This window comes from Urocampus carinirostris, chromosome 20 (genome assembly GCF_059441175.1).
Source record: "Urocampus carinirostris isolate Australia breed hairy pipefish chromosome 20, RoL_Ucar_1.0, whole genome shotgun sequence".
In the NCBI taxonomy this organism is placed as follows: Eukaryota; Metazoa; Chordata; class Actinopteri; order Syngnathiformes; family Syngnathidae; genus Urocampus; species Urocampus carinirostris.
In genome coordinates, this window is record NC_142368.1 from 300286 (window position 1) to 326939 (window position 26654).

A 26654-nucleotide genomic window follows, 5' to 3' on the forward strand; every position below is an offset into this window, starting at 1 on the left:
GATCAGGGGATGCTGTCATAATAGTCTGTGGTTTGCAATAGTCTGTGTGTCATGATTATTGATTCGGCGCCAACAGCCCTGAGCGCTGATTGGTTCCCTGACTCTTTTAAACCCCAGAGGGCGGTGCGTTCGAGAGCCTGGTTTCACCTAGCGCCACCGAAAGCAAACTTTCACGTTGGAGCGTCTGGTGGAGGTGAGAGACGCCGCGTGAGCAAAACTCCAAAATATGAAAAGGAAGGAAGCCGGGGAGGGGAAAGGACTTCCTAAAAGCTTAACGCCGACCCACATTTAAAGCTAACTCTCGGCCGTGCGGGGAGGTTTTTTTTCTTTCTTACCCTTTTTTTCTGACCTCCAAATACGGTTGAGAAATCGGTCAGTTGCCGCGGGAACGCCGGCATCCGCTCGGAAAAGCCAGATGAAAATTCCTGAAAGGCATCGTGGGATTTAATTACGCCTCGCTCGTCGGCGCTTGCTGCGGGAAATTTTTGGCGCATTCCCGTTCGTATTAGCCGCTTAGCGTCGTGATGCTAATCGGTCGGATCCCTCGAGCCCACGGCTGATAGGGGCGGCGTTTCCTGTGGTGTGCCTTGGGCAAGTACAGCCTGGTGGCGCCCATCCCTCTCCAGGCCAACATATGATGCTAATTAAACACTAAATATTGGTTATGACATGTTTGTTAAGATATGTATGGAAATAGAAAACTCAACCGAAATACCTATACTTATTTACCATATTTGCACGGATTAGCATCTGATGCTAATGATGCCCTAAACATGGCACATTTCGTTTTCATTTTTCCTGCAAAATAATAACAAATATAATTTTTGGGGACCAAAATAAGGTGAAAAAAAAATACAAAATAGAAGACCAATTAAAACAGTAATCTGCAATGTACTGTACTGTTCAGTTGTATTGTTGTAGTATTTCAGCAGTAATGTGTACTATTTCTGTAGTGTATACACATCATTGCAGAGTAAATTGAATAGTTTGTGATTCATATTTTCACTGATTAGCATGTCGTGTAAATCGTCAAGCAAAAATGAGTTTTCTCAATGAATTTTCTCATTAGAAAATATTTTTGGACAAAGATATTGAAAAAAATACAAGCAAAGAAAAGAACATGATAAAGTGATTGTTATCCGGCAAATATCAGCCGGCTCATTTACATTTGTCACTGTTATATATATGTGTTAACATTCTTATACTCATGCCAGAAAATTTTAAAGTATTGTCATCATTTTTTACAGAGTTAAGTGAAAAAAACGCCACGTAAAACATACAAAAATAAAAGGAAAATGATGTTAAGCGTATCTTATGCATAATTCTTCACGTTTTCCAAGAAAGAAACTCAAAAAGATAATCAAAGTAAAATGTTACGGTCGTTTCTTCGTGTATTATTTTCCACCCGCTTGTGGCTAAAAACATCATACATTGGATGAAAACAATACTGATTGAAATGATAAGCAAAAACACGGCACATGGTCTATTTATATAAACAAGGTTGAGAAATTAGCATTCATTTGACAACACATGGGCCTCACCTCAAGGGAGCCGGGATTATTGTCAGCCATTTTCTTGCTCCTGGAAACGAAAAAACTTGCGTTTTGGTCACTTTGAGTCTCCGTGGTTTGTGCCCTTCCTTGCGCTTTTTAGCACTTGTTTTGTGACAACGCAAAATACGGCGACATCTCGCGATTCGATTTTACACACTGCGCTTTTAAGGATTGTGGTTTAATAAGTCATCCATTAGTAAAAGAAAAGAGTATGTACATGTTGCTCACTGGTATTTTCATTCCACTTGATTTGAAACTGCATTCTTTTTTTGACTCCATTTTTATCGAAATATTCCTTCCTTTTCCGGGAATCCTACATTCGGAAGCGGTCATTTGCACTTACTGTCGCCACGGCAACAGGATTTCCCACAGCGAAGGGCTAACTGGGGGGGGGGGGTTTAGCCTCGCCGCCACTCACGCGTGCAACGGTAGGGGTCCCCGACTGATGGTTGACGGCCCTCTGCAGGTCCGGAGGAGCTTTGGTATCGGGCCACCTGAAAAAGAGAAAAAAAAGGATTTGGGGGTATTATTGGCATGATGACTGCATCTGATTTCAAATAAAGATTGACCAATCATTTTAATGAGGCATGTCTTACCATGATTCATCTCTTGCCGGAACAGTAGGGAAAGTCGAGGAAACCAAGAACAGGAGAAAGTCTCGAGCCCGTTAAAAAAAAAAAAATCTTTCTGGGCAGGGAGCAATCGGGGACTCGCCGAGACCAGGATCACAGCGTCGAGCTGGAGGCGACAGGATAGCCGGTATTCTTTTCCTTGTCCCACGAGTCGACTTCTGGCAGCATGTGTTAGCGTTAACAGTCTGTATCAATGAAACAGCGAGCCCGGGAGCCATTTTCCACTTTTATTATTGTTGTTTGCCATTGCACATCTCTCTCTCCGGAACGTTGTCCCGTTTTTTTTCCGCGGGTCCGTCAAAGTTGCATAAAACTGTACACGTCGGCTACCGCCATTCAAAAAAAGAAGTCAATCCGACAAAGCGACACGATGGCGGTTGTCGACGACGAAGGTTTATTGGCTGACCGTCTGAAAGCGAGACGACAATTTTCCACACAAAAAAAATACAGAATGTAGCCGAACGTAGATCACAGTCAGCGGAAGAACCAGAAAGGAAGGATCGATCCTATTGGCCGGCCATTTTCTTTTCACGTTATTGGTTGAAAATGTCTTTGTAGGCGATTTTCGTTTGTCATGGACGTCGGCGCAAAAATTCATAACAAGCGATTCGGATTTCTTTTTGGGCTTTGTGAAATAAATAGTTATGGAATGTGATCTCGCCTCCACAAATACTTTTTTAAAGGGGAAGTGCGGCAGACGGATGAAAATCACCCCATGGGAATTCTTTGCTACATCATAAGGGTTGGGGCCGATAGAAAAGAGGGATGAATATATATCTTTTTTTATCTTTCAAGTCAGGAATTTTATAAAGGATTGAATCATTTTGCATATTTTTAGAATATTGAAGGAAACTTTGCGTTAGGAAAATAGAAGAGTTGACTCTTATTCTGGGGACGAATGAGAAAAATGGATTCCCAACACAAGTCTTTGGCATTAGGACAAACAAAACTGAAAATGGTTTTGTACTTTCCAGATTGTCACGAGTCTGCTTTCATACGACGCTCCAAACCGGACGAATTTCGGATAAAAGCCATCGACGGGATTCAAAAACGGAAGGTTACGTCTCCTTCGTCCTCGCCCGCCTCGGAGATTCCAGCCCTTTTTCGTCAAACGATAAGAAAAATATCACTTTCGCGAGCGTAGAAAAATAATTTGCGCCGATATCGACAGGAAAGAAAACAAACCTTTGCTCGTAAATAGAACGGCGCCGATGAGAAAATAGAAAAGTGTCGGAAAGAAGAGACGAGGGGAAGAAAATCTCTCTGCATAGAGGAGCCGGCGATAGTGTTCCTTTTTTTAAAGCACCAGTGTGTAATATTTGACCACAAGATGGCACTGTGTTGTCTTATGTGAACAAACACTCAAATGTGTGTCATATTTGACCACAAGATGGCACTGTGTTGTCTGGGGCGAGCGGCGCCAGGATGCCGGACAAACGCGGTGGCGACCTAACTGTGTAAAAGAAATACAAATTTCTTCACGAATGATTTGTTTTCTTTTTATAAAAATTAACATTGGTATGATAGTTCATGTTTTTTACTGGATGAAAGTTTTTTTGTACCGATAGGAGGCGCTAAATATTACACACTGTCCCTTTAAAGCAGAGGTGGGCAACTATTTGGGCTAAAAGATTTGGCAAATGGTTTGAAATTTTTGAAGCAGTTGTGTAGTATTTCTGCAGTAGTCTTTTGGTCCCATTTCCATAGTATCATTTTTGAAGTAGACCTGTGGTATTTCCGCAGTATCACTGTCATCTCTTTTTGTAGTATTTTTGTCGTGATATTTCTGTCGTAATATTTTTGTAGTATTGCTGTCGTCATATATCTTTTGGACTATTTTTTTTTTTTTACTATTTTTTTTACATATTTCTTTCATTACTATTTTTGTTTTAAAGTATTGCTCTAGCGGTTGGTATTTTGTAGTATTTCCATAGTGGGATTTTTAAAGTATTTTTGTAGTATTTCTGTCTTAATATTTCTGCAGTAGATTTTTGTGCTTTTTCTGTCGTATTTTGGTCATAATACTGGGGTTGTATTTTAGCTGTAGATACACAGAGGGAGAACAGGAAAAAAAAAATTGGCACCAGAAACATGTATTCATTGGTATGACTTAATGTACTTTTGCATATCGTCTCCTTGTATTTTGTGGCGGTAGTTTGCCCACCTCCGGCTTAAAGTGTCGTAGGGGTACGGCGTTTCGACATTTGATATCTACACGATGGCATCTTTTCATTTTTGTATATTTGAACCGAGGAGTCCTGTCGGAATACTGACATCGGCGCGAGAATGAGGGAAACATACAAACAGGTAAGAGGGGTCGGGGACGTTGTGCTGAGGGAATCCCGTCCCAAAAGTCTCCCAAAACGCAGAAAGGCTTGGGCGGGATAGCCGAACGGGAGAAGAAGAAAAAAAAAAAGGAGCCGGTCGTCGTCAGGTCAACGGCGACCACGCCCATCAGAACTGGTACCATTTTTTGTCCTTGCATTTCAGCATCATCTGGAGGGAGGGAGAAAAAAACATCGGTCAACGCTGCCCCCCAGTGGCGATTTACCGTAACTCACATACTAAAAAAGAGCTATTTAAGACATTAGAAAATCAATATAGTTTTTTTTCCCATTTTACCCAGATAACAAAGTAAGAGAGAGGAATATATAAAGAAAAAGGAAAAAAGACAATGAGAGAGAAAGAGGGAAAAAAGAGAAGGAAATAAAGAAAGACAGAAAGAAGGAAGAGAAGAAGGAAGAAGTAAGGTTGATCTTTTTTTTTCAAAAGGAGACGGCAGCGACGGGCTATTTTCAGAATGGGTCCGGGGTTAGGGTCAGCGCGTGGGCTCACATGGTGGGCGTGCTTGGAAAAGGAGTCGGCGCTGGCCATCATGGCGGCCGTCCTCTCCTCCAGCTCGCCCAGTTTCTGCCCTCGCTCGTCCAGGGCGATGCGGGCGCGGGCCAGCTCGCCCACCACGCCCGAGGCCGCCCCCTTCACGCCCTCCATGCCGCCCGGGCCCGGCATGTGCTGGGCCAGGCTCCGGGACGCCCGGCCCGCCGCTTCTTCGCCGACTGGGAGGCGGGACCGGATAGCGAGTTAGCGTTAGCCACGCGGCGAGGAAAATACGGCGGCGGCGGGTCCGCTTACAAAGCTCCTCTCGGTCCAGCGACTGCGCCCCTCCTCCGAAGAGACCCTTGAAGAAGCCTCGGTTGGGGGCTTCGGGGGTCTCCACCGGTGTAAAGAATTCGCCCAGCATTTCCTGAAAGCGTCACGAAAGAAAGCGTTCATAAAAGAAACAACAGAAATTCAAGTATGGCTACCTGTCTACTGGATGCATGACACATTTTCTTTCCTGTTCAGCCCATCTAAAATGAACTGCGTTGTTTTAGACGCGATCCATTATCCCCGGTCGACAACACGGCCAAACTTAATGACTTTTGAAGGGTTTTCAAAATCTTTTTCAAATCACTCCAGTACCATTAACAGAAAAAAATCTGAAGTATATCATGTATTTTGCACAAATATAGATATATTTTTTATCTTGTGTTTACATTTATCAAGACATTTGATCTTTTTATCTCAGGTCAATTGTGAATAGATTTGTTTTTGAGACAAACCTTTCCTCATACAAGTGTTGGCTAAAAACAAGACTCAATTGTAGCTTCCATTTTCAGTTGCAGGAAGTTGACCTGTGGACCCGTAATAAATGTCCAGAATAGAATGTCCGTTCGGGCTCGCCTACAATGAAATTCGTAATTGTTGCGGCGACCCGTTATTCCCGATCGACTATTGCTGAAAGCGGGTGCTGAGAGAGCAAATTTGGGTGACGTGTAGCAGCTCTTTTTTACTCTTCTTTTCGCCCAAAAGGAAAAGCACTTTTGCAGCAGCCGCGATCCATTATCCCCAGTCGACTATTGACTAAAATTGGGGCGGGGCTATTTTGTGGATTTTCACATATGACGGGGTAAGGGCAGTGTTCGTATCACATCAGTGGCGACAAAAATAATGATCGCTCCATGGAGGTGGGGACACGTCCCCTGCGTCCGTGCCGAAACCACGCCCTCGTCACAGGGGGTCGAGGTCTCCGTCGACTACCGTAAAGGAGGGATCGCCGTACGTCAGCTCGAGTCGCGACCTGAAAAAGTGAGGAACTACCTGTAGGTTCTCGCAAGTGTCCTGGCTGTAGGTGATCCTCTGGATTTCGGTGGGGGAGCACATGTACATGGCCTGGCCCAGGTCGCTGAAGCAGAAAGTCCGGGCTATCCTCATGTCCGTCAGCGGCAGGTAGTTGATGTCCAGGAGGGGTCTCAAGCCCGGCAGGCTGGGAGAAAAAAGGAAATAGCGGTTGGTAAGGGACAGGCTGGACGGAAGTGACTTTGACATTTCGCGCCTCGTCCCAAAAAAACAGATGTGGATTGTCGGACGAGCGGTTTCTCAAACACTGCTCTGAACTTTAAAAGAGGAGCGACTCGCTCAAAAACATCGAGGTGTCATATCGGATCCTAATCTGTGGTTTTACTTACGTGTGAAATAAATGACTAGAATTGCTTTTTCCACGATACAGACACTGACATCTTAATTCTTGAGTTTGTTAGCTCCGGTCTGGATGACTGTAACGTATTGCTCCCTGATCTCCGATGTTTAGCATCAAAAGTTTCGCAGCGAGGCTTGACTGGAACCGAGTGCTATCATGTTAGCCCAATTTTAGCTGACGTGCACTGGCTCCTTGCTCGGTTAAGATGTGATTTTGACGTTTTGTTACTAATGCACAAAAGTTTTTGAGGACCTGCCCTCTCTTATATTTCTGTTTTTATTTCCGCCTAGGAGGTTCCTGCTCGGGGCCTTTGTTCAGAAAATGCCGGTCTACTTGTAACTCTCAGAGCCAAGAAGAAATCCGCAGGCCCGGAAACGTTCTCCTTTTAGGTCATAGGCAGTGACTCAACTTCACAAATGTGTCAATGGGTGACCCAATGGTTTTAACTGGTTCAAACTCGATCTGCAAAATGGTGCTAGTCGGTAGGAAGGCACGAAGCAAGGACAGTCACAGTAAACTAGAGGATCAAGTCTTCTATCTAACATCTTAGAGGTCTAATCCAGTCGTCCCCAAAGTCAACCTGGACCAAGACCCCGCAGTGAGCTCCCTGACCCAACATCAACTTTCGCCACTAATAATCCATTCTGAAATACAGTGGAACCTCGGTTTTCGAAGGCCTCTCAGTTGGAACAAATGGGAGTCCGACCAAAAATTTAGAGAAATTCTTGCTTCGCTGTTCGGTCAAAAAATCGGAGTTTGAACGCCGGTAATGCGTGAGTGCGTACGCTAGGGTGCCATGCTGAGCGACGTACGTGTGTAGATGGCTCTTTTCCTGACCAACTGTTATCGCGTGCGGACGTGCTTCGTTTTGCTTTCGCTTTTAATATAGGTGTACCAAGTGTTTTAGCCCCTAATGATGCCTCCCAAGAAAGTCAGTGCAAGCAGCAAAGTTGCTACAGGTAAAAAAAGAAAAGTAGTGCCTAAAACTATAGCATTTAAGAAAGAAATAACAGCAAAATATGAAGGAGGTGTGCGAGTGTCTGATCCTCTCCCCACCGTCCACCTGCACCTTCTGCTGACCACCACAAACATAAGAAATCCTATGCATAATTCTTTTCTTTATCCTTTTCTTTTTTATCTTTACACGTTCATGTTAGCGTCATCTTTCGTACTGAAGATTACGATAACGCGAACGTACGATTAGCCTGGGTTAGCTTCATGTTTACGTTAAACATTCAGGGTGTTGGAACGCAGCCCCCTTTCCAATGAACCGCTCACCACTAGTTGTGGAGACCCCGGTGCTAAATGACTTGTAAATGAGCTGATTTTTTTATTTTTTTCACGTTCATTTTCGCGTAATCTTTCGTACGGAAGATTACGATAACGCGAACGTACGATGAGCCTGGGTTAGCTTCATGTTTACGGTAAACATTCAGGGTGTTGGAACGGATTAAAACGATTTACATTTTTTTTAATGGGGAAAAATAATTTCGGTGATCGAACAAATCTGTTTTCGAACAGGGTTCTGGAACGGATTATGGTCGAGAACCGAGGTTCCACTGTACTCAATTTTAGTGACTCGTGACAAATCAAAAAGTGTTTCTTCACTGGAAAGGGCAAATCTCACATCGTGCTTGTCTTCGAGACGCTTTGGTTTTTTTTGTCTTCACATCTAATAAAGATGAAAACTCCGCCTCCCACTTAGCGAGACGGAAGAAAAACGTGTTTTTTTTGTTCTTTATCGCGACTCTGTGTCAGACATGGTGTCGCGGGCCCCCTGGAAAGACCTTTCTTACCCCCAGGGAGTCCGTGGACCCCCTTTGGAAACCGCCGGGTTTAATCTAAAGAACCCTGCTTTGGTGGCCTTAAGGGTCACTCAACTCAACTTGCGCTACGACCGTCTGATCCAAGTTTGCAAGTCGACGTCTCACAACGTATCTCTCACGCTGGGGTTTTCCCTTACTTGCACGCAGGTTTCAGATCGAATAAGCGGGACGGACCTGAGGGCCATGATGTGCCCGTTGGCGCAGAAGCAGGCCAGGCAGGCCCCCCGGTTGATGCGGACCACGTCGGCCCGCAGGAGGAAGGAGGCCTCGGTGATGTCGTGCTTGTGGAGGAGGGCGTGGCCGGGCAGCGCCACCACTTTGGCCTGCTTCTCCGAGCAGGCCACGGCGTAGTGGCCCTCCCGGGGGCCCTCCTCGGGGCCCTCCTGAGAGCCCGACGGCGAGCGGCGCTGTCGGACCTTCTCCCGCTCTTCGCCCTCGGCCGCGGCGTTGGCTTCCCACCAGGGCTCGGAAAGCGGCGCCGGCGCCGAACCCGAGGAGTCCAGGATGGACAGACGCAGGACGCTTCCCTTCAGGCGAACCAGCGGGCCTGAAAAAGAGCAGCGGGCCTCGAAAAGGATTTCACTTGGGAGGGTTTCATAGTTCCAAATCAAGCACATTCAAAGCCAATTTTTTCAGTACCCTCAAAGGAAGAAATCTAGCGCCGATCAAAGGTTAGATTTTGTTGTTATTGACTTTGACTAAAATAGTCACTATCTTGCTGCTAGCACATACTTTGTGCTACCTAGGATCGTTTTGTGTCAATGGAGTGCTTTAAACATTGTCTGCCTTAAAAATGCACGCGCAGCTTAGCGACATCACACTCGTTTACAAAGACAGAAAAGGCTCTATAGGTGTTGGGTAAAAAACACGGAAGACAATAAAAGGACCGTATGTTTAAAAAGCAGATAAAATAAGCCAAATTTAGACTCATTTTATTGATTGCTCCAAGGCAGAGTGCATTTCACCTATCAAGCGACATATTCGAAAGTGCTTTTTTTAGAAGCCGAATTGACACAATCGGTGCATTATGGACACGATTCGGGTCACTTACGACCGTAAATAGGAAAAACGGCGCTGACCTGTGGGCGCAATGTTGACGGGCTGCAGTTGCCTCCTCTCGCCAGGTGGGGGCAGCGCCACGGCCAGGGCCAGCACGTGTCCCGCGGAGGTGCCCAGGAAGAGGGTGGGCGAGGGGGCGGCGTCCCCTTTGCGGGCAAAAGTCTGGCAGAAATGGAAGGCGGCGGGGACTTCTTTGGCCTCCTTGTCGATGCTGGTGACGCTGGAGGAGCGAGAACGGCTAAAGGAGTTGTCCCGGTGCTCTAGCGGGTTGGCGCCCCGCCCCGGGCACACCGACAGGAGGACAGTGAGGGAGAAAAAGGCCACACACAGGTAAAGAACACTGCCCGCAACTCAACCGACCGCCTTTTCGAGACCTCCCGGAGCGCTTTACAATGCGCTTCACACTCACCCCTTCACACACAATCATGCGCCGATCCTGTCTCTGTAATACAAGATGCCTACTTGGCGTCTTGCCAAAGGACACTTCTACATTTAACCCGGAGGAATCGAACCCGCGACCTCTCGGTCCCGAGGTGATCGCTCTACAGTGTACTTCAAACTTTTCCTATTCACACGCACACTCACACACCGTCAGGAACGCAAGACGCCTATCTTGCTCATCGAGGGCATTTGCGGTTCAGTGTTTTGCCCAAAGACGCATTTAACTCGGAGGAGTCGCGAGCTCTTGCATCCTTTCATATACCGTGGTATGTCTTAATACAAACACCGGAATTTAAGTCAAATAATTCCTTTCCAGAAATGGCGGATTTTCATTGTCATTGATATCGACGGTCATTGTGTTCTGCAGCAGACAGCACACTCATTTCTTAAAACCCATTTAAAGTCCTTGACCCATCATAAAACTTTGTTCCTGTTTTATTTTTTCATCATGTTCCCTGCTTTTTAAGTGTTTTCGTTATTTCATGGTCTATTTAATATTTTTGTTTTTGTTCAGTATGATTTAATTGTGTACAGCGCTTTGTCTTCAGCTGAGGCTGTTTTAAAGGGCTTTATAGATAAAGTTGAGTTGAGCACACAGCAAATGCTATCACAGGGGACAGTCGCAGAGGGCTTTGTGTACGCGACTGTGATAGGCCACTGTATAGTGTCAGTCAAACAGCAGGGTAGGCGCACGGGTCAATGTTCCACCAAAACAAACTGAGAAGCATGGGGACAACTAGCTTTTAACGGTCCGTCACATTTGAAATGAATTCATCCATTAAATCGGACTCTGAGGAAAGTCGCGACAGTTGCTCCGTGGATTGTTATCGGGTCCGATGACAGACTGAGGCGGCGTCGGGACTGAAAGAAACAGCGAGGCTGCATGTCCGGCCTATGCTCTTTTAGGCCACCCGGGCTGAGCCTGTATCTCACCGACGCCAGATCCATTACCCGTGAAACGGATGACCTGGAACTACAACTTGTTCGTGGTTCTTGTAATTTGTATCATCACGGAGACCTGGCCAAACCGAGGATGCCCGAGGTTAGTGTGCGGCTAGCCGACCTCCCTCTATATCGCTTTCTGACTTTGAAATGTTCTTGTTCTTTTGTAAAATGACAACAGAGACCGTTCATTCAGCTGCAATTCTGAGTTCTGTGTTGTTATCATAGATCTATAGTTATTATTATTTGTTACATTTGATGTCTAATTCATGAATAAATGTTTCTATTTTGCAGGACTTTATTGGAACGCAACTGCTGCAAAAAAAATAGTTTGCAAGAAAAATCTTGCTCGCTATTCAAAGGAAAATTGAGTTCACAAGCAGTACCAGAGTCTACCACTAGAGAACGCTCCAGAACAGATCAGTCTTTTTAGAAGAGAATTCTCGAACAAAAATGTATTGTATGACGTACGCAGTTTGAGAGGGTCAAAAACATATCAAATGCAGGGAACACGTATAAATTGACAGGTACGCGATCTCTGTCACTCTCCTTAAGAAAATAAAAAGAGAAAAAAAATACTGTAAATAGAAAAGGAAATAAAAGAGACGAAAAAAATAAAAAAGAAGCGGGGAAAAAGCAATTAAAAAAAAAGTCAACAGAAAAAAAGGGAAAACGAAATAAAGAAGGAAAAAAGAATAGAAAAGGGTGGAAAAACAAAGAAGGAAGAAAAGAAGGAAAACAGAACAAAACAACGGAAAAAAGGGATAAGTAAAATGGGGAAAAAAGAAAAGAAAAACATTGAAAAGAAAGAAAGTAAGAAAAGAAAACAATATATAACGATTACTTGCAAATACTAGTACAGTGGCATATTATATTTCAGTGCGATTTTTCTGATGACTCGACGGGCACGGAAAGCAAAAAGATGGAGGGAATAAGCCCAGCGGGGGCGTGACCGACAAGTGGGCGGGGTCACTCGGGGCCCAATCGGCGGACACGGTTTTGTTTGGGAGACGGCTAGCGAGTTGAAGCTTACCCAAATCTGGCTTGAGCTCAGTTGGCAAGCTTAATTTCCGCGACATCTTTGCTGGAAAAAGAAACAACATCTCTCTTTAAGACCACGCCCGCTTACCCAAGATGCCATGCAAAAGTGCAAGGGGGAGGAGAGGGGGGCGTGCCGTCGCCGGGCCCAGAACGGGAAGGGACTCCGCCCGGTCATGCTGAGCGAGCATGCGCCCGACCACACGAGGAACACACAAGACAAGGCATTCCTTTTTTTTTTCCCCTTTTTTTGATACGACGCTTCTATCGGGGTTTGTACACCCTTTTTTCACGATATACGGAAAAATCGAGCGCCAAACAACAAAAAATGTCTTGTTATCTTTGCGCTTCTACGATCTTTATCTGTCCAAAAGCTGGTATCAACTGACGCCACTCTGACTCCACGTCATGCTTGTAAGACGCCCTACAAACTCATGCCAGCTGCTGTTAATCACGAGGAAAGAAAAAAAAGGCGATGGCCAAGTGACGCTACAGGAGCAGGCGTGTCGGTGTCATTTTTAGGCGAATTGGCTTTATTTTTCCTCATTTGAATGTGCGGTCCATCAAGTCAGACTGGCGCAACAATTTCGAGCAGAAAATAGGAGCACTTTTCAAACCTTGAAAACACGACCTTTAAATGCAAGCATTTCCAAGGGTTTCAAGCACCTGTGCTAACACCTACACTATCCCCAAAATTTCCATTTAAAAAAAGAATTGAACGTCTCTACAGGAGGAAAAACAGCACCAAAAAGAGCTGATCGGACTTCAATTCCGATATATTCTGTTATAAAACACGAATAAATTCAACAAGGAGACAAATTGGACACAGAGGACGGAGTTCGGTAGACGCAGGCAACGGACACTCGTGCTACATTCAGGTAACATGCGATGCTAAGGCTTAGCTTGGTTCCTAGGCTGCGGGTTAGCCTCTGCTTCCGCGCTGCGACCTCATCTCATTTGTTTGGCTTGTCGTGAAAAAATAGAGCACCTCAAATCCCCAAATTGGCCAGAAATTCAAAAGTATATGCTGCAAAATCCGCTGGATCCAATTGAAAACGCACCGCTATTTGGACACGGTTTTAGGGTATGCAATACGGTATTTGCGATGATGGATCAGTGCTGAGAAAGTTGTATTCAAAAGGAATCAAACCCAAGACGCAGTGGTGAGAGAGAGAGCTGACACATAACCAATAGACAAGCAGTGATACAGATCACATATGAAAAGGCATTCACATTTTTTTTCAGTATCCTTCCACTGCCACTCTCACTAGAGAATAAAAAACGGACATTTCATCCTGAGAGATATAAATACATGCAAAGTTCGATACATCCAAGAGTTCTTTCCCTCGTCGTGCCTTTACGTGGATCTTTCCGGACGAAATTTCTGTTTTTTCTATCCTCTAACCTTCGTTTCCGGCACTGTCAAAATATGATAAAATCGAATGTCATCTGTGACCCTGATGGTCTAGTAGTTAGGTTACGGTGCTCTCACCGGCGTGACCGGGGTTCGACGCCTTCTGCATACATGGTTTCGCGTCGACTGACCGATCATTGATACCTTAAAAATATGAAAAGCGCAACGGTGTCATGGTTTGGCACCTGCAGTCCCTCTTCTTCTTCAAACATGGCAGCATTACCCTATTTCTAAGGCACCCTGAATTTTCCTTTCCACAGGTGTTTCCAGTTAGACCACCTCTACCAGGCTCCCACCTCACATTACTGAGTCGATTTGATTCCTGAAAACTTTTTCCCGCCAAAACGACAAGCTTCTCCTCCTTCAATGACCTCCTAGCTCCAAGTTCACCCACTCCAAACCCCTTCTTTAGTTTTCCCAAAATTGTCCACTCGAGCTATCTCTTTTAAAGATACTGCCAAATCTCCCCATCACCCAATGACCCCCTCTCTAGTTTCCCTCTCAAGATCTCCCCCTCAGCAGTTCTCTCCAATAAAGTTTTTGTTGTTGCTTTTAAATAAATGCCCCCTTTATGGGGTTTGATCGCATCCCTTGTCTTCAGTACCCTTGTGTCCTGCATTAGAGACAAATGTCTCTCAATAAATGAATAAGGTAGCGCTTACTGTAGTTCTAATTCCATGCGCCTTATATGTGAAAAATATCTGACCAAAGACTTTCTCGAATGCAGAAAAGACGGAGTATCTCTAATTTGGTCTAGAAGGAGACAACAATGTCACAGGGGTAACAGAGGCCATCCCAAACTCCAGCTAGCTCTCTTCTAAGCTCACGGATTTCCGATTGGGCCACATGGAGGACAGAGACAAGAGAACATCCAGGAGGCGTCGTCGGGAGTGAGGGGTTTTGCTTCATTCGGTGGGGGGACAAACGGCCCACCGTTGTCAGGCCTACATGCTTTTTTCCCCCCGCAAAATTTGGCGTCCGATCTTACCTCCTCGACCGGCGCCGTTGTAGAAGTGCTGCAGGTTGCTGTTTGACATCAACACTTCAGCAGGAACGAGTCAAGCAAGCCAGAAGTTAGCAACAGGGTTCCTACGTCTTTTTCAAGGCCAAATTCAAGCGCTTTTCAAAGACTTTCAAGGCCAATTATTCAACTTTTCCACTACCTTCAATGGAAGAAATGCAGCACCGATCAAAAGAACATTTTTTGTCGTTGACCTTAACGATATAACAAAGTCGGAAAGGTGTTGGCTAATAATCAAGTTTGATACGGAGAACAAAAACGAGAGAAAGTAAAGTGTGCGTAAAAAGCAGAAAAATGAGCCAAATTTGGACTCATTTGAATGATATGGATTGCTCCGAAGCATAGTGCATTCAACCCTTCAATCGACTCCCGATCTTTTATAGGTTTTGTGTGTCTTTATCCTTTTAATCCTCCAAAAACGTGCAATTAGAACCATACACAGGGTAGGATATCGAGATCATACTCATATTTTATTCCTGCAGTCCAAACTAATAAAATTAGATGATTGAGTCAATTTTTTCACGGCACAACTGCTATTTAAGGTCAACAAGAACATCTAAAAATCATTCATTTGGAAAGAAGGAAATTATCATTTAAGGGGCTGTCACATAATCCCAAAGGTGAGAACCACCAGGAAAAGTATGTGTGTGTCTGTGTACGGAGTCAAACTTTGGAACAATTTACAAGACCAGATCAAACAATGTCCAACTATTCACACTATTCAAATTTAAATACAAAAAAAACATTACTGGCGGAATACAGAGATGAAGAAAATGGGGTATGAGTGATACTAGGGATTGGAAATACTGCATTTACAACTATAGTTAACCTTGTTGTTATTGTTGCTATTGTTATATCATAACTGTTATTATTAATATTATTACAATTGTTGTTATATCATTGGTGTATTTAATAGGAAAGATAAAGGGGTAGGGAATATAAGCATCTGCTTCTGACTACCCCTTTTCAAACATATTATGTCACATTGTTTTGTTGTTGAGTTTGTTCTGTTTTTTATTTGAACGTTCGAATAAAGTTTTCATTCATTCATTTTTAAAGGATCCGTGTCTGAATTGGTCGGTAGAATTGTAAATAGTAGATTGTTCTGTATTTGATCATTTATTTATAGCAATTAAGAGTTAATATATTTAATTTTGATTTTATTGCTGTGCATTTTCAGGGACTTTGTGATGATGTTTGACTTTAAATCTGTGAAAAAAACTCAAATTTGTTTTTGTATTTTACACATTTTCTTTTGTCGATCTGTGAAGATTTGAATAAATATTGAATGTCCCCTGCCAAGCACATAAAATAATTAATAACTAAATATTTTGGTGCATCAAACGTTATTATTATGAGAGGATTTCCTCTTCCGAAGGGGCTCAAGACAGAAAGTCATCGAGAAGCACTGCGCTAGAAAAGAATGAGTATTGCGAGCCTCTGTGTTGAAATGTTCAGACTGAAGGGGGCGCTACCTGAAGTGGGAGACTTGCAGCGGTCCTCGGACGTGGCCGAACCCTCGTTGATGTCGCACAGCCCTGGGGAAAAAAAAAATCAAATACGATTTATGTATGCGATCCGATCTTTTGCTTTATCGCCGTCTAATTTTTTGCTCTTTTGCTGCTTCGCGGATTTTTGTGCTGCATCGTGTTCTGCGTTCTCTCATTGTCTCTCACCCAGTGTAAAAACGATACAACTACATTTCATTTCAGACTGAGGGCGATGTTTCTCGGAGTACTTTTACTCTGCTACGTTAGGCATCAATAAAGTCGTTATTTCGTTACTGTCAAGACCAGAACAGGAGGACCCAGATGCGTAATATTTACTCACAAGTTTATTGAGATAAAGAGGAAAAACAAGCGCCAGCGATCCGGTGCCCGCTGGACAAGGGAAGCAAGCCCATACACGGGGTGGAGGTCAAAAATGGGTCGTAGCCGGAGAAAAACGTGGAATCAGGAGAATCTGAGTATAATTTGAAATTGTCCTCATATCTCACACTTTCCAACTATATGTGGCATGACCGATTTCAGTGACGGGTGACAGGGTACAGACACCTACTATTTTTTGAACAAAAGTCCAAGTTGGAACGTTAAGGGGTTAAGGTACCGTCAAATATTAAAACTATTTCCGTGTACCGTCTTTCTCTGTAAATATCTCACGTTTCAATCTGGGCACGTGCGGCTTATGTATGTACAAAACGTTTTGTTTTTTTTTCCTTTAAAAAATGTACTGGGTGCGGCCTATAATCAGGTGCACTCTATAGTGCCAATTTTACGGCATGTTTCTACTTTGCAGGTATTTGATGATCACAGGTCCTTTTGGAATGCAACCCTGCCGAAAACCAGGGACCACTGGAGATCAAACTGGTGCATAACAGTATTATAGAGTTCCACGAATAGACTGAGGAGATGATTTCTTCCTCATGCCATGAGGCTCTTGAACTCCACCCAGGGGAGTAAAAGCCCACATGAAACCCCACTCCCACATTTGCATATCATCCTATTTTTATGACAATGTGTATTTTCCGTAGCACTATTTAAATACGCTATATCAACACATTATATTGGCTATTTTTGTATTCTAAATCTTTTATTATTTTATTTTTCATTAAAAGGATACTGCTGGAAGTGTGAATTTCCCTACAGGGATGAATAAAGCATCTATCTATCTATACTGACCCTCGGTGGCTGGTTCCAGAACGAGCCTCATTAAAAAATGCAGGAAGAGGGATGGGTCTTCATTTTGTAGGGACGTTGGATAGCATCCTGTTCAAAAGGTCATTTTGCAAACTGACCGTGTGCGTGTGTGTTCAAGAAGGGTGCCGTTTTGGCATGGACGGAGTGGATGTGTCCCCACAAAAATCAAAGATGGTTGATTCGTCCCCACAAAAATCAAAGAATGGTTGATTCGCCCCCACCGATATCAGGTGAGCATTAAAAAAAAAGAAAAATGTACCCACTGATGCAAAGTGAAACGTGCAATATGAGCCATCCACCACAAGGTGGAAGCCTGTGCACGGGTTTCCCCTCGAGCTAGATTCAAAATAAACGATCGTTTTGGTTCAACTGAAATGGAATTCAATACATTCTTTTGCAATCCTCCGCAAGAGCTGTGTTTGAAATATCGACTCTATAAACTTTAAGCATTGACCTGACAGAATTTGTCCATTTTTGCTCGATTCATTTGAGAGTTGTCATTTTGTAACACAGATGTCATTCTGCACCACGGCAGTCTTTCCAGTAGGATTTTATGAGACCCTGATGGTTGGAGATTCGATTCAAATGCATTAATGATTGCAATTGCCCTTATTAAGGAACCTTACAATAACAAGGTGCCATCTATTTATTTACAGCAAGACAGGCACCATTTCCTGTCGTGCGTCCTGGGCAAGTACAGCCTCGTGGCGGCCATCACTCTCTAGGCCAACATATTTTAAATGTAGGTTTTTGCACGTTTTTCAAAAGATCTGTGTCTAAATTGGTTAAAATAGAATCGTGAATATTAATTTTTTTTGCATTATACAATTTAGTTATTCTATATAACACGCTACAGTGGGTATTTGCACGTCACACTGGGTATTTGTATATTGTATTCTTTTTGCTTTATTATTGTATTGTTCTCAGCTCAGAGATGCTGCTGGAAATGTCAATTTCCCTTCGGGGATGAATAAAGTATCTATCTATCTATCTATCTATCTATCTATTTATTCATAGCACTGAAGAGTTCATATTTTCAATTTTTAGATTGTTTTGAGTTTTCAGGGATTTTGTGTTCAACTTTAAATCCGTTCAGAGTGTAAAAAGCTAAAATTGTTTTGTATTTTACCTTTTTTTTTTTTTTTGGACCTGTGAATATTTTAATTGATATTTCATGTGCTTTTCAGGGGCCCCCGGCAAAACATAAACTGAATAATTGGCGCATAAAGTTTTTTTATTATTGATGATATGTCCTTAAAAAAACTATATCCGAAGAGCCGTTTGCTACTAGGTGAGTCAGGCCAAAAGAGCCGGTTTTCTAAATAGAGTTGTCCTCTTCGGTGCGATCATTAGGGGGCAGTGACGCTTCACATGACAACACCATCATGACAGGCATGTTGGTGTCATTTCCGATTATATTTTTCTTTATTTATTGTGTGCTCTATAGACACAGACTGACACAAAAACATGGCAATGGCAACAATTTCAAGCATTTTCAAACCCTTCACTGAAGCATTTTCCTGGCCTTAAAATTCAAGCATTTTCTTGGATTTCAAGCACTCCTACGAGCCCTGTATGTAGCACAAATAGGCGTTTGCCATGATTTATATATTGCCAAATCAAGGTCATTTTGATGGACTACACATTTTTGTGCAGTATATTTAAAAAATATATAATAAAACAAGTTCATACTAGTCTGGCGGGACCGATAAAACGCGACTCTTCCTATGTACAGCAAACAATGTATGGCGATACAATAGCACAGACGCTTTCCAAATAATGGAACAAGATTTAAAGAATTACCTCCAGAGGGCTGTCGCGATTTCCTAGGAGAGCGCAGTTGTCTCTGGTAAGAATCGTTGGCGCCGTAGAGCTCCGACGTGGCCATGTTTAACACCAAGGTCTTCTGGATATAGTCCACAACCGCGACGCCGTTAGCGTTGCCTATAGCAAGGCTACAAAAAAAGAAAAATAAGATAAATAAGAAAAAAAAGGGTTCAAGTTTGGAGTGTTGGTTCAAGCGCGGTGCGTTCACTCGCTTACAGGCCGTAGGAGGAATTGAGCGCCAGGCAGGTGATCTGCTGGGGAGGTTCGCCGCTCACCCACACCGACTGGACCACCAAGTCCGCCTGGTAACCCGCCGACTGCTTGAGAGGGGTACTGCGCACCCTGTCAGGAAAAAAATAGCCGCTAAATATTGAAAATGCATCAAGAGAATTTTCAGAAAGGGAACGGTTTTCCTCGTAGGATTTAAAAGCCATGTTTTTAGGTTGAATGTTGCTCTTAGACAATGTTTTCACTGATTGAAAGGGAAAATAATGGAAAGACAAAAGGGGAAAAGAAGTGAGATTGAAATGGAAAATAATGGAAAGACAAAAGGGGAAAAGAAGTGAGAAAAGAAGGAAAAAAATAAAAGAAAAAGAATGAAAGAAAAAGGAAAAAAGGTGAGAAAATGAGGGTGAATGAAAAATAGAGAAAACAAAAAAAGGAATAAAAGGGGAAAGGAAAAAAAATCAAAACAAGCAAATAAAAGAAGTCGAATGAAAAAGGGAAAATAAAACAAAAATTAGGAAAATGTAAAGAAAAAAAGAGGTAAGAAAGGAATATAAAAAAGAGGAAGGGGGAGAAGTAGACAAGTAGAAAGAAGAGAAAATGAAAATAAATTGAGTAGAAAGAGAAAAGGTGGGAAGAGCAAAAATGAAAAAAAGGGGAAATGGGGGGGATAAAATGAGAGTATAAAGGGAGAAGCCTAAAGAAAAGAAAAAGAAAAGACAAAAAAGGGAAAAGGAGAAAAAAAGGCAAAACAGAATGTGTTGCACTACTACTACGATTTAAAACCAAAAGTGCCATCTAGTGGAGTAAAATGGATCGGTTCTTGTTTTCCACTACAAATGAGTAATGAGCCAGGATAGTTAGCGTTAGCCAACTCGGCAAAATGAGCGAAGGTTCTAACTTGAGGCAGGGCGCGTTGTTGCCTCCCCCTTCCGAGTCGTTGGCCCCGGTAAGCGTCTGCGGAGTGTGGGGCGAAGCGTTTGGGGTAGGCGGACGCCCCCAAATCTGCTCCCCGAAGCCCTCGGGGGACTCCGACTCCTTGGCTTCGTATTGCATTCGCACCTCCAGGAGCTACGGAGAAAACATGAAAAAAGGCAAACGGATGACTAGGGCTGCGACCATTAGGGGGCGGGCGCACCAAATCAGATACTACTCATAAAACCATATTCGGAGGCAAGATTGTCCCCCTCGTCCCTGCGGCTGGCTGGCAAGCAGTGGAGATTAGAGAGCGTGAGTCAGCACGGCGTTTGTACGTTGTCCCTTTATTATTATAATCATGAGCGAGCTCTGCCGGCTCACTGCACTGTGGGTTGCCATGGCAACCATACTGCCTTTGGCGCCGGGGAGCTCGGCATCGCTACCCGTTCGCTTCATTTGACCCGAGGGAGTGAGGTCGCGATTCTGGGGTTTCGAGGGGATGTTTGAAGAACTACATATCCCATGAGCTTATTGAGTGGAATACTGTAATACTGCACTTCATTTTTAGGCGGAAATAAAATATATCCAAAAAAAAAAAAAAAAAAAAAAAAAAAAAACCTTCAAGCTTGACAAACGTGTAGCTGTAGCGTGACATCTACTCTTTAACATGTAGTCATTAGCATTAAGCTGATAGCATGACTCATTAAAGACTACTCGTTAGAATGTAGCCGTTAGAATGACCCTTTAGCATCTAATCGTTAGCATATATCCATTAGCATGACTCGTTAGCATGTGTCCGTTAGCATGACCTGTGAGCATCTACTCGTTAGCATATACCAATTAGCATGACCCGTTAGCATGTAGCCGTTAACATGACCTGTGAGCATCTACTCGTTAGCATATACCAATTAGCATGACCCGTTAGCATGTAGCCGTTAACATGACCTGTGAGCATCTACTCATAAGCACGTCGCCGTAAGCATCTACTCCTTAGCGCGTGTGAGTTAGCATGACCGGTTAGCCCGGGACGAGCCAGCCGCCTCAACTCCTAATTTGTACCTGCACGACTTCGGTGGTGAGCTCCATCCTGCTGAAGCGGTAGACGATAACGTTAGCCGATACGCCGGCCACGGCGAGCAGGCGGCTATCGGGGCACCACGCCAGCATCTGGATGGCGAAGGGGTCCTCGTCCCCCCCGTCCCCTCCGCCGCCGCCCTTCTCCTCTTTAGAGCGCCCCTTCTCGAACACTTTGCTCGTTTTCAGCTTGTACAGCACCTGCAGCGTTACTGGGGAAAATACTCTGTTACTAAAGTGAGCCGGGAATGACTCCTTACATTAAAGAGACAGCGTGTAGGATATGACCTACAAGTTTGCTGTTTTGTCAATGAAAAGGAGTGCTACAAAGCGAAAAGGAAAATACAACATTTTTCTCTGAAAAAGGGGGAAAAGGAAATAGACAAACAGGCTTAAAAGAAAAGTAAAATTAAAAAGAATGAAAAAAAAATATGGATAGAGAAATAAGAATAAAAGGAAAAAAGAAAAAAAGAAAATCGGTAAAGTGGGCTGCCGCACATTTCATGCAAAAAAAAAAGAATTCAGGAGAAATGTTTCGGATGGTTGAGTTGGATATTTGTGAGACGATCGGAACAACTCACTCGCAGAAGCGTCCCAAAACTTCACTGTCCCATCAGCGTGCCTACAAAATAAAAGGAGACAAAAAGAAGTATTACTTTGTAAAATACAGTACTGTGGCAAGAAATTCAACCAAAGCACCTCAACCATACATGACTATATTTATTCCTGTATAGCGTTTTGTTATACCATCTATAAAAGAACTCCAAGTTTGGGGGCGTGTCATACACAACGTTTTATCTCTCTCTCTCTCTCTCTTTTTTTTTTCTGCCTCTTTTTTCTTTCTTTTTCACACGCTCTCTTCCTTTTTCCATTTCTCTCTTTTGTTCTTTCTTTTGATTCCCTCTCATTCTCTCTTCTTACACTCACTGTTTTTTTCTTTGTATCTCTCGCTCTTTCCTCCTCATTCCTTTGCTCCCTTTCTCATTCCCTTTGCCTCTCTTTCTTTTGCTCCTTATTTCTTTCTTTTTCCCTCTATGTCTCTCTTTATTGTGCTATATCTCTCTTTTTACTTCTGTCTCCCTTGTTTTCTCTCTCTTTCTCTTTACTCGTTTGGAGATGATTTTTTTCGATCACGTTTCCCCCTTCCACCTTTCATTGGCTTGCCACGCGAAGCCCTTTCCTTCTTTTTTGACCGTACATGCTCACCCGGTGATGATAATCTCCGAGTTGCTTTGCGTGCCCTGGCCCCAGTTGCCGCCGCTGATTGGCCACTCCTGCAAAAACACAGCAGACACGCCAAAGTTTTTAGAAAACGAGCAATCCACAAGATGGCAGCACCTAAAGATACTTAAATGTAAAGTTTGTCTGCTGAACCCAAGTCCAAATGCTAACGAGAGCTATCATTTTTTCAGAACCAAACAAAAAACTGTGCATAAGCTAACGTGCTAACAGTTTCATATGAAAATGTTTCTCGTAAGTGCAGGAGGAACTGCTTTAATTGATATTTATTTGGTTTTAGAATGGGCAGCACGACGGCGCAGTGGTTAGCGCATGTGCGGCACAATTCTGGGGTCATGAGATCAAACCTCCTGTGTGGAGTTTGCATGTTCTCCCCGTGCTTGCGTGGGTTTCCTCCCACCTTCCAAAAACATGCATGTCAGGTGAATTGACCGGTCCAAAATTGTCCCTCGGTGTAAATGAGCGAGTGAGTCGTCTGTCTTTGTGATTGGCTGGCAAGCAGTTGAGGGTGTCCCTTACCCACTGCCTGAAGTAACTGGGATGGGCTTCAGCACCCCCGCGACCCTACTGAGGAGAAGCGGTGCAGATCATGAATGGATGGTATTAGAATTGGATTTGCTGGTGACAGAATCACCCATGAGGTGGGGCTGAAGATCAACCACAAGAAAAATAGCGCCTTTGTCTTTCGTAATATCGTAGGAGCAATTACTCAAAACACATTTTGTTTTAGCTTTTTAAATGTATCAATGTTGCAGTTTATTGATATTGACGATTGATCGGCTCAAGGGAAATAGAGACACCAAAAAAAGGAATGCAATGTGGTTTGATTCTAAGAAAATAAGTAATATTCCCAAGGCAAGAAAATCAAATCAATAAAACAAAGGAAAACATTGTAACAGGGGAACGCGAGTGCACTTCTGCTCAACAGTAGTATCGGGGGGACAAAATTCTGATCAATCAGCCTGATTTTAAGATAATCAACTCATTTCAAGGAACAGGATTGACTTCATAGCGTGTCAGAATGAAATATACACCCAAGAATACCTAAAGCTCTGGCTTTGGCCTTTTTTGTCCCCATTGTGAGGAGGGCAAAGGCCAGCCAGGGCCCCTTGAGGGCTCGCTGTCCCAGAAGAAATCGTATGTGCAGACATTCACGCTGCAGGTGATGTCATTGTTCAACAGAGGCGTGCCCTGTGATCTGTTAAAGTTTCCGTTGACGCTTTTCAAAATAAAGATTGGATGATTAAAGAAAAGGCAAATTTTATCCGCACACACAACCTAGCGTGACTCATTGTTATTTGAATGATTTGAAGCAAGGTATTCTTCCTACATCTGTCTGACAACACTCACAAAGTCAATAAGAACCGAACGATGTGCTTGTGTTCCACCTCATTAACGGACAACGAGGCGCTCTATTGTGATTGGCGGCTGAGGGCGCATTTATTGCCTATTTCGCCTGCCTCTGAGTCATCCCGTTTAAGAGCCACAGAAGTGATACGACATCACCAAAACTTGTTTTGTGTTTTTGTCCTCACGATGAACTCAAGTCCTAAAAAAAAAAATCACAATATTATACAGGGTTTGTGGACCGTTTTCATGGCCAAAATCAAGCACTTTTTAAAGGACTTTCAAAGCCACTTTCTCCATTTCTCCAGTACTATTCAAAGAAGAAATGTAGTGTGAATCGTGTATTTTGCAGAACCACGAATATGTCTGCCATGTTTTCAACATTTGCAATATTATTCTTGCATGCGCATTCATCAAGACATACGATTTTTAGATCTTGAGTAAATCACAAATATATTTGTGAAGCAGAAGAATATAGGTTTAAATACATCTACAAATCTCACCCACCTATAGGTGTTGGATTGAAATGATACTCTCATTTTCAGTTGCAAGATGTTCTTCCCATTACAATTTAAAATACCATTGGAGTGATTTCACAGTGCCCAGTTTAGGTGTGGCATGCATCTGTCCTGTAGGGGGCGATGACGCTTCATAGGAGAATGCCATTCAAAACAATCAAAAGGCGAAAAGAAATGCAATTGCAAAGCCAAGCCACCAGAGCGCAGTGCCAGCTTCATGTTTAAGCAAACTTATTGCAAAAATGTCAAACAATGACAAGGACTTCACTTGAAATTCAAGCACGTGTAAATGCTTGAAAACACCACATTCAAATTCAAGGATTTTCAAGCACCAAACTCATGTTGAATGTGAGTCTTTTGGCGGGGCGGGTACCTTTTTGCTGTACCCCTGGCGCTTCTGCCTGGAGCCCACCGAGTAAAGCGCCGGCACCAGCTCGGCGGGGCAGTCGGCAAAGTACTCGCAGCAGGTGACGGGCGACTCGTGGATGCTCAGCGGGTACGGGTTCTCAAACACGGGGTAACTGTTCCGGAAATCAATGAGGATTCAGGGGAGAGCGAGGGGGAGGTTAAGAGTGGGCGACTCACCCGTTTTGTGCAAGGTCGATCACCACCAGGTCCTTCTCTAGAAGGACTACCACAGCGTAAGGTTCCTGAAAGTCTGCAAATAGAAATCAATAATGTTAGGACCTCCTTAGTGATTTTGCTCAGGGTCTCTGAGGAGAGTCGGAACTTTGCAACTCATCCAAGGTTTTTGTTTGGGAGAGACCCTGATTCTTTTGATTTCTGTGACATTTGCTGTACAGGTTTGCATGTAGGATAGTACAGTATCAGTAAATATTTTGGAGTCAGGGAAGAAAGACATATGGTTAACCGAAAATCGAATCAATATCGCGATGTGACGTCTTGCGATTGTGTTACAGCAAAACAATGTGTTTTTTTTTTCAAGGGTTTAGAGACAGCAACCCTAACAAAGCTCCCCAGAAGAGGGGACTGTTTACTTAAATTGAACCCGGTTAACAATTCGATTCGATCAAATTGGCCTCAAATCCCAATCCTCAAATCCCAAGTACATCTCGGAAGATGTACCCAAAGTAATTTGAATGCTGTTTTTGAACCATTTGAAAAATAGGGTTGCTCTGGTTCTCTTTTGAAAAGGAATATTCAAATTGTCACTGCAAGCGCTACTAACATTGACTCATCTAAGTTGGAACACACACAAGGTTTTTATCCTCCCCTGAATTTCTCAATCAGATGTCTGCAGATGGAAAACAGCCGAAAATTGCATCACAGTCCGAAAAATTGAAACATTGTATTTTGCACATTTTTCTAAGGGTATGTCTAGACGTTTCTAAACGTGGCCATTTGAAGACTCCAAAAGGACCAGTGACTGGAAAAAATCTCTATGCTTCTCAACAATCTGATGAATATTACCCCTAGGATGCATAAGTAGGATCAAAAATGACCCCATGGGTTGTTCTTATTTACAAATTAAACAATGTTGTCACATTCCAGGTATTCCTCAAAAACCATGTCCGTGACATTTTTATTTTCCCCCAACTAATTTTCGACCCCACTCACGGAAGAGTCTACTGTATGTCCTGATAGGTCATGCATCTGAGGGTCGAGTACTCGCACAAAAAGAAAACTAGCACGGAAAATCCCCCCAAAATCGCATGGAAATCGCTATACTGGTCTGAACAAAAATCCCAGAATCATGCAGCCCAAGCATCGGTGGTCAGATCCATCCAGATGAGGGACAGCTCTCTATGCTTTTTTGATGCGCTACACGCAGTTTTATCCTTGCAAGGTCCACATAAAGAAACATTTAGGGAGTACATTCTTTCAGGACGGCTGATTGAAGTCACTGTCCAGGTGGGCGAACTGCTCTTATTCGTTGAAGCTGCACATCAACGCGCTGTTACGGCAAAAGTCCAGCAGATGGCACGAATGCACAATATTAAACCGAGAATTTCGTAGTTCTTTTACACCGTCAAAACCCCACTTAGGTGGGCGCCATGTTTGTCCGGCATCTTGCCGCCACGCCGCGCATCACTGGTCCCTCGCTGGTACTACAGTGCCATCGAGTGGTCAACTATTACACAATGGGGCTTTGAGGTACTTTGACTTATTATTCTTAAAAGACTTGGACTGGGTGTACTTTACATGTGTTAACTATACCCACAAATTGTAAAGAGTAGATGCTAAGGGTTTAGCCTCTGGCTATAAATCGGCGTAGTGAATCCTGGGAGATTCGCAACATTTGCGACCACCGAAGCCATTATTTCTCAACGTGGCTCAGGATTCCTAATAAGATATGAAGTCGCAGCCAGCTCTCACTCCAAAGCATTAAGCGCTAAATTGAGCA

At 43.5% G+C, this 26654-nt stretch overlaps 1 protein-coding gene across 5 annotated transcripts in view; it reads right to left on the reverse strand.

Moving 5' to 3' along the window:
* Positions 1–4482: 4482 nt before the first annotated feature.
* The window catches only part of LOC148345906 (syntaxin-binding protein 5-like), a 46803-nt gene continuing 24631 nt past the window's right edge, over positions 4483–26654 (reverse strand). The window contains exons 12-28 of one of the 5 annotated variants that reach the window (XM_088325691.1): positions 24875–24947; positions 24663–24810; positions 22392–22459; positions 21767–21807; positions 21171–21397; positions 20095–20264; positions 19185–19310; positions 18945–19096; positions 15921–15983; positions 14413–14466; positions 12006–12056; positions 9610–9849; positions 8705–9077; positions 6326–6491; positions 5318–5429; positions 5021–5241; positions 4483–4681 (exon numbers count right to left, since the gene is read on the reverse strand). In XM_088325691.1, coding sequence (XP_088181817.1) covers positions 4640–4681; positions 5021–5241; positions 5318–5429; positions 6326–6491; positions 8705–9077; positions 9610–9849; positions 12006–12056; positions 14413–14466; positions 15921–15983; positions 18945–19096; positions 19185–19310; positions 20095–20264; positions 21171–21397; positions 21767–21807; positions 22392–22459; positions 24663–24810; positions 24875–24947 — 2327 coding nt within the window. In that variant the 3' untranslated portion in view covers positions 4483–4639. Of the gene's footprint in view, positions 4682–5020; positions 5242–5317; positions 5430–6325; positions 6492–8704; positions 9078–9609; positions 9892–12005; positions 12057–14412; positions 14467–15920; positions 15984–18944; positions 19097–19184; positions 19311–20094; positions 20265–21170; positions 21398–21766; positions 21808–22391; positions 22460–24662; positions 24811–24874; positions 24948–26654 lie in introns of all 5 variants that reach the window. The other 4 variants (XM_088325690.1, XM_088325692.1, XM_088325694.1 and 1 more) reach the window with 4 other exon arrangements.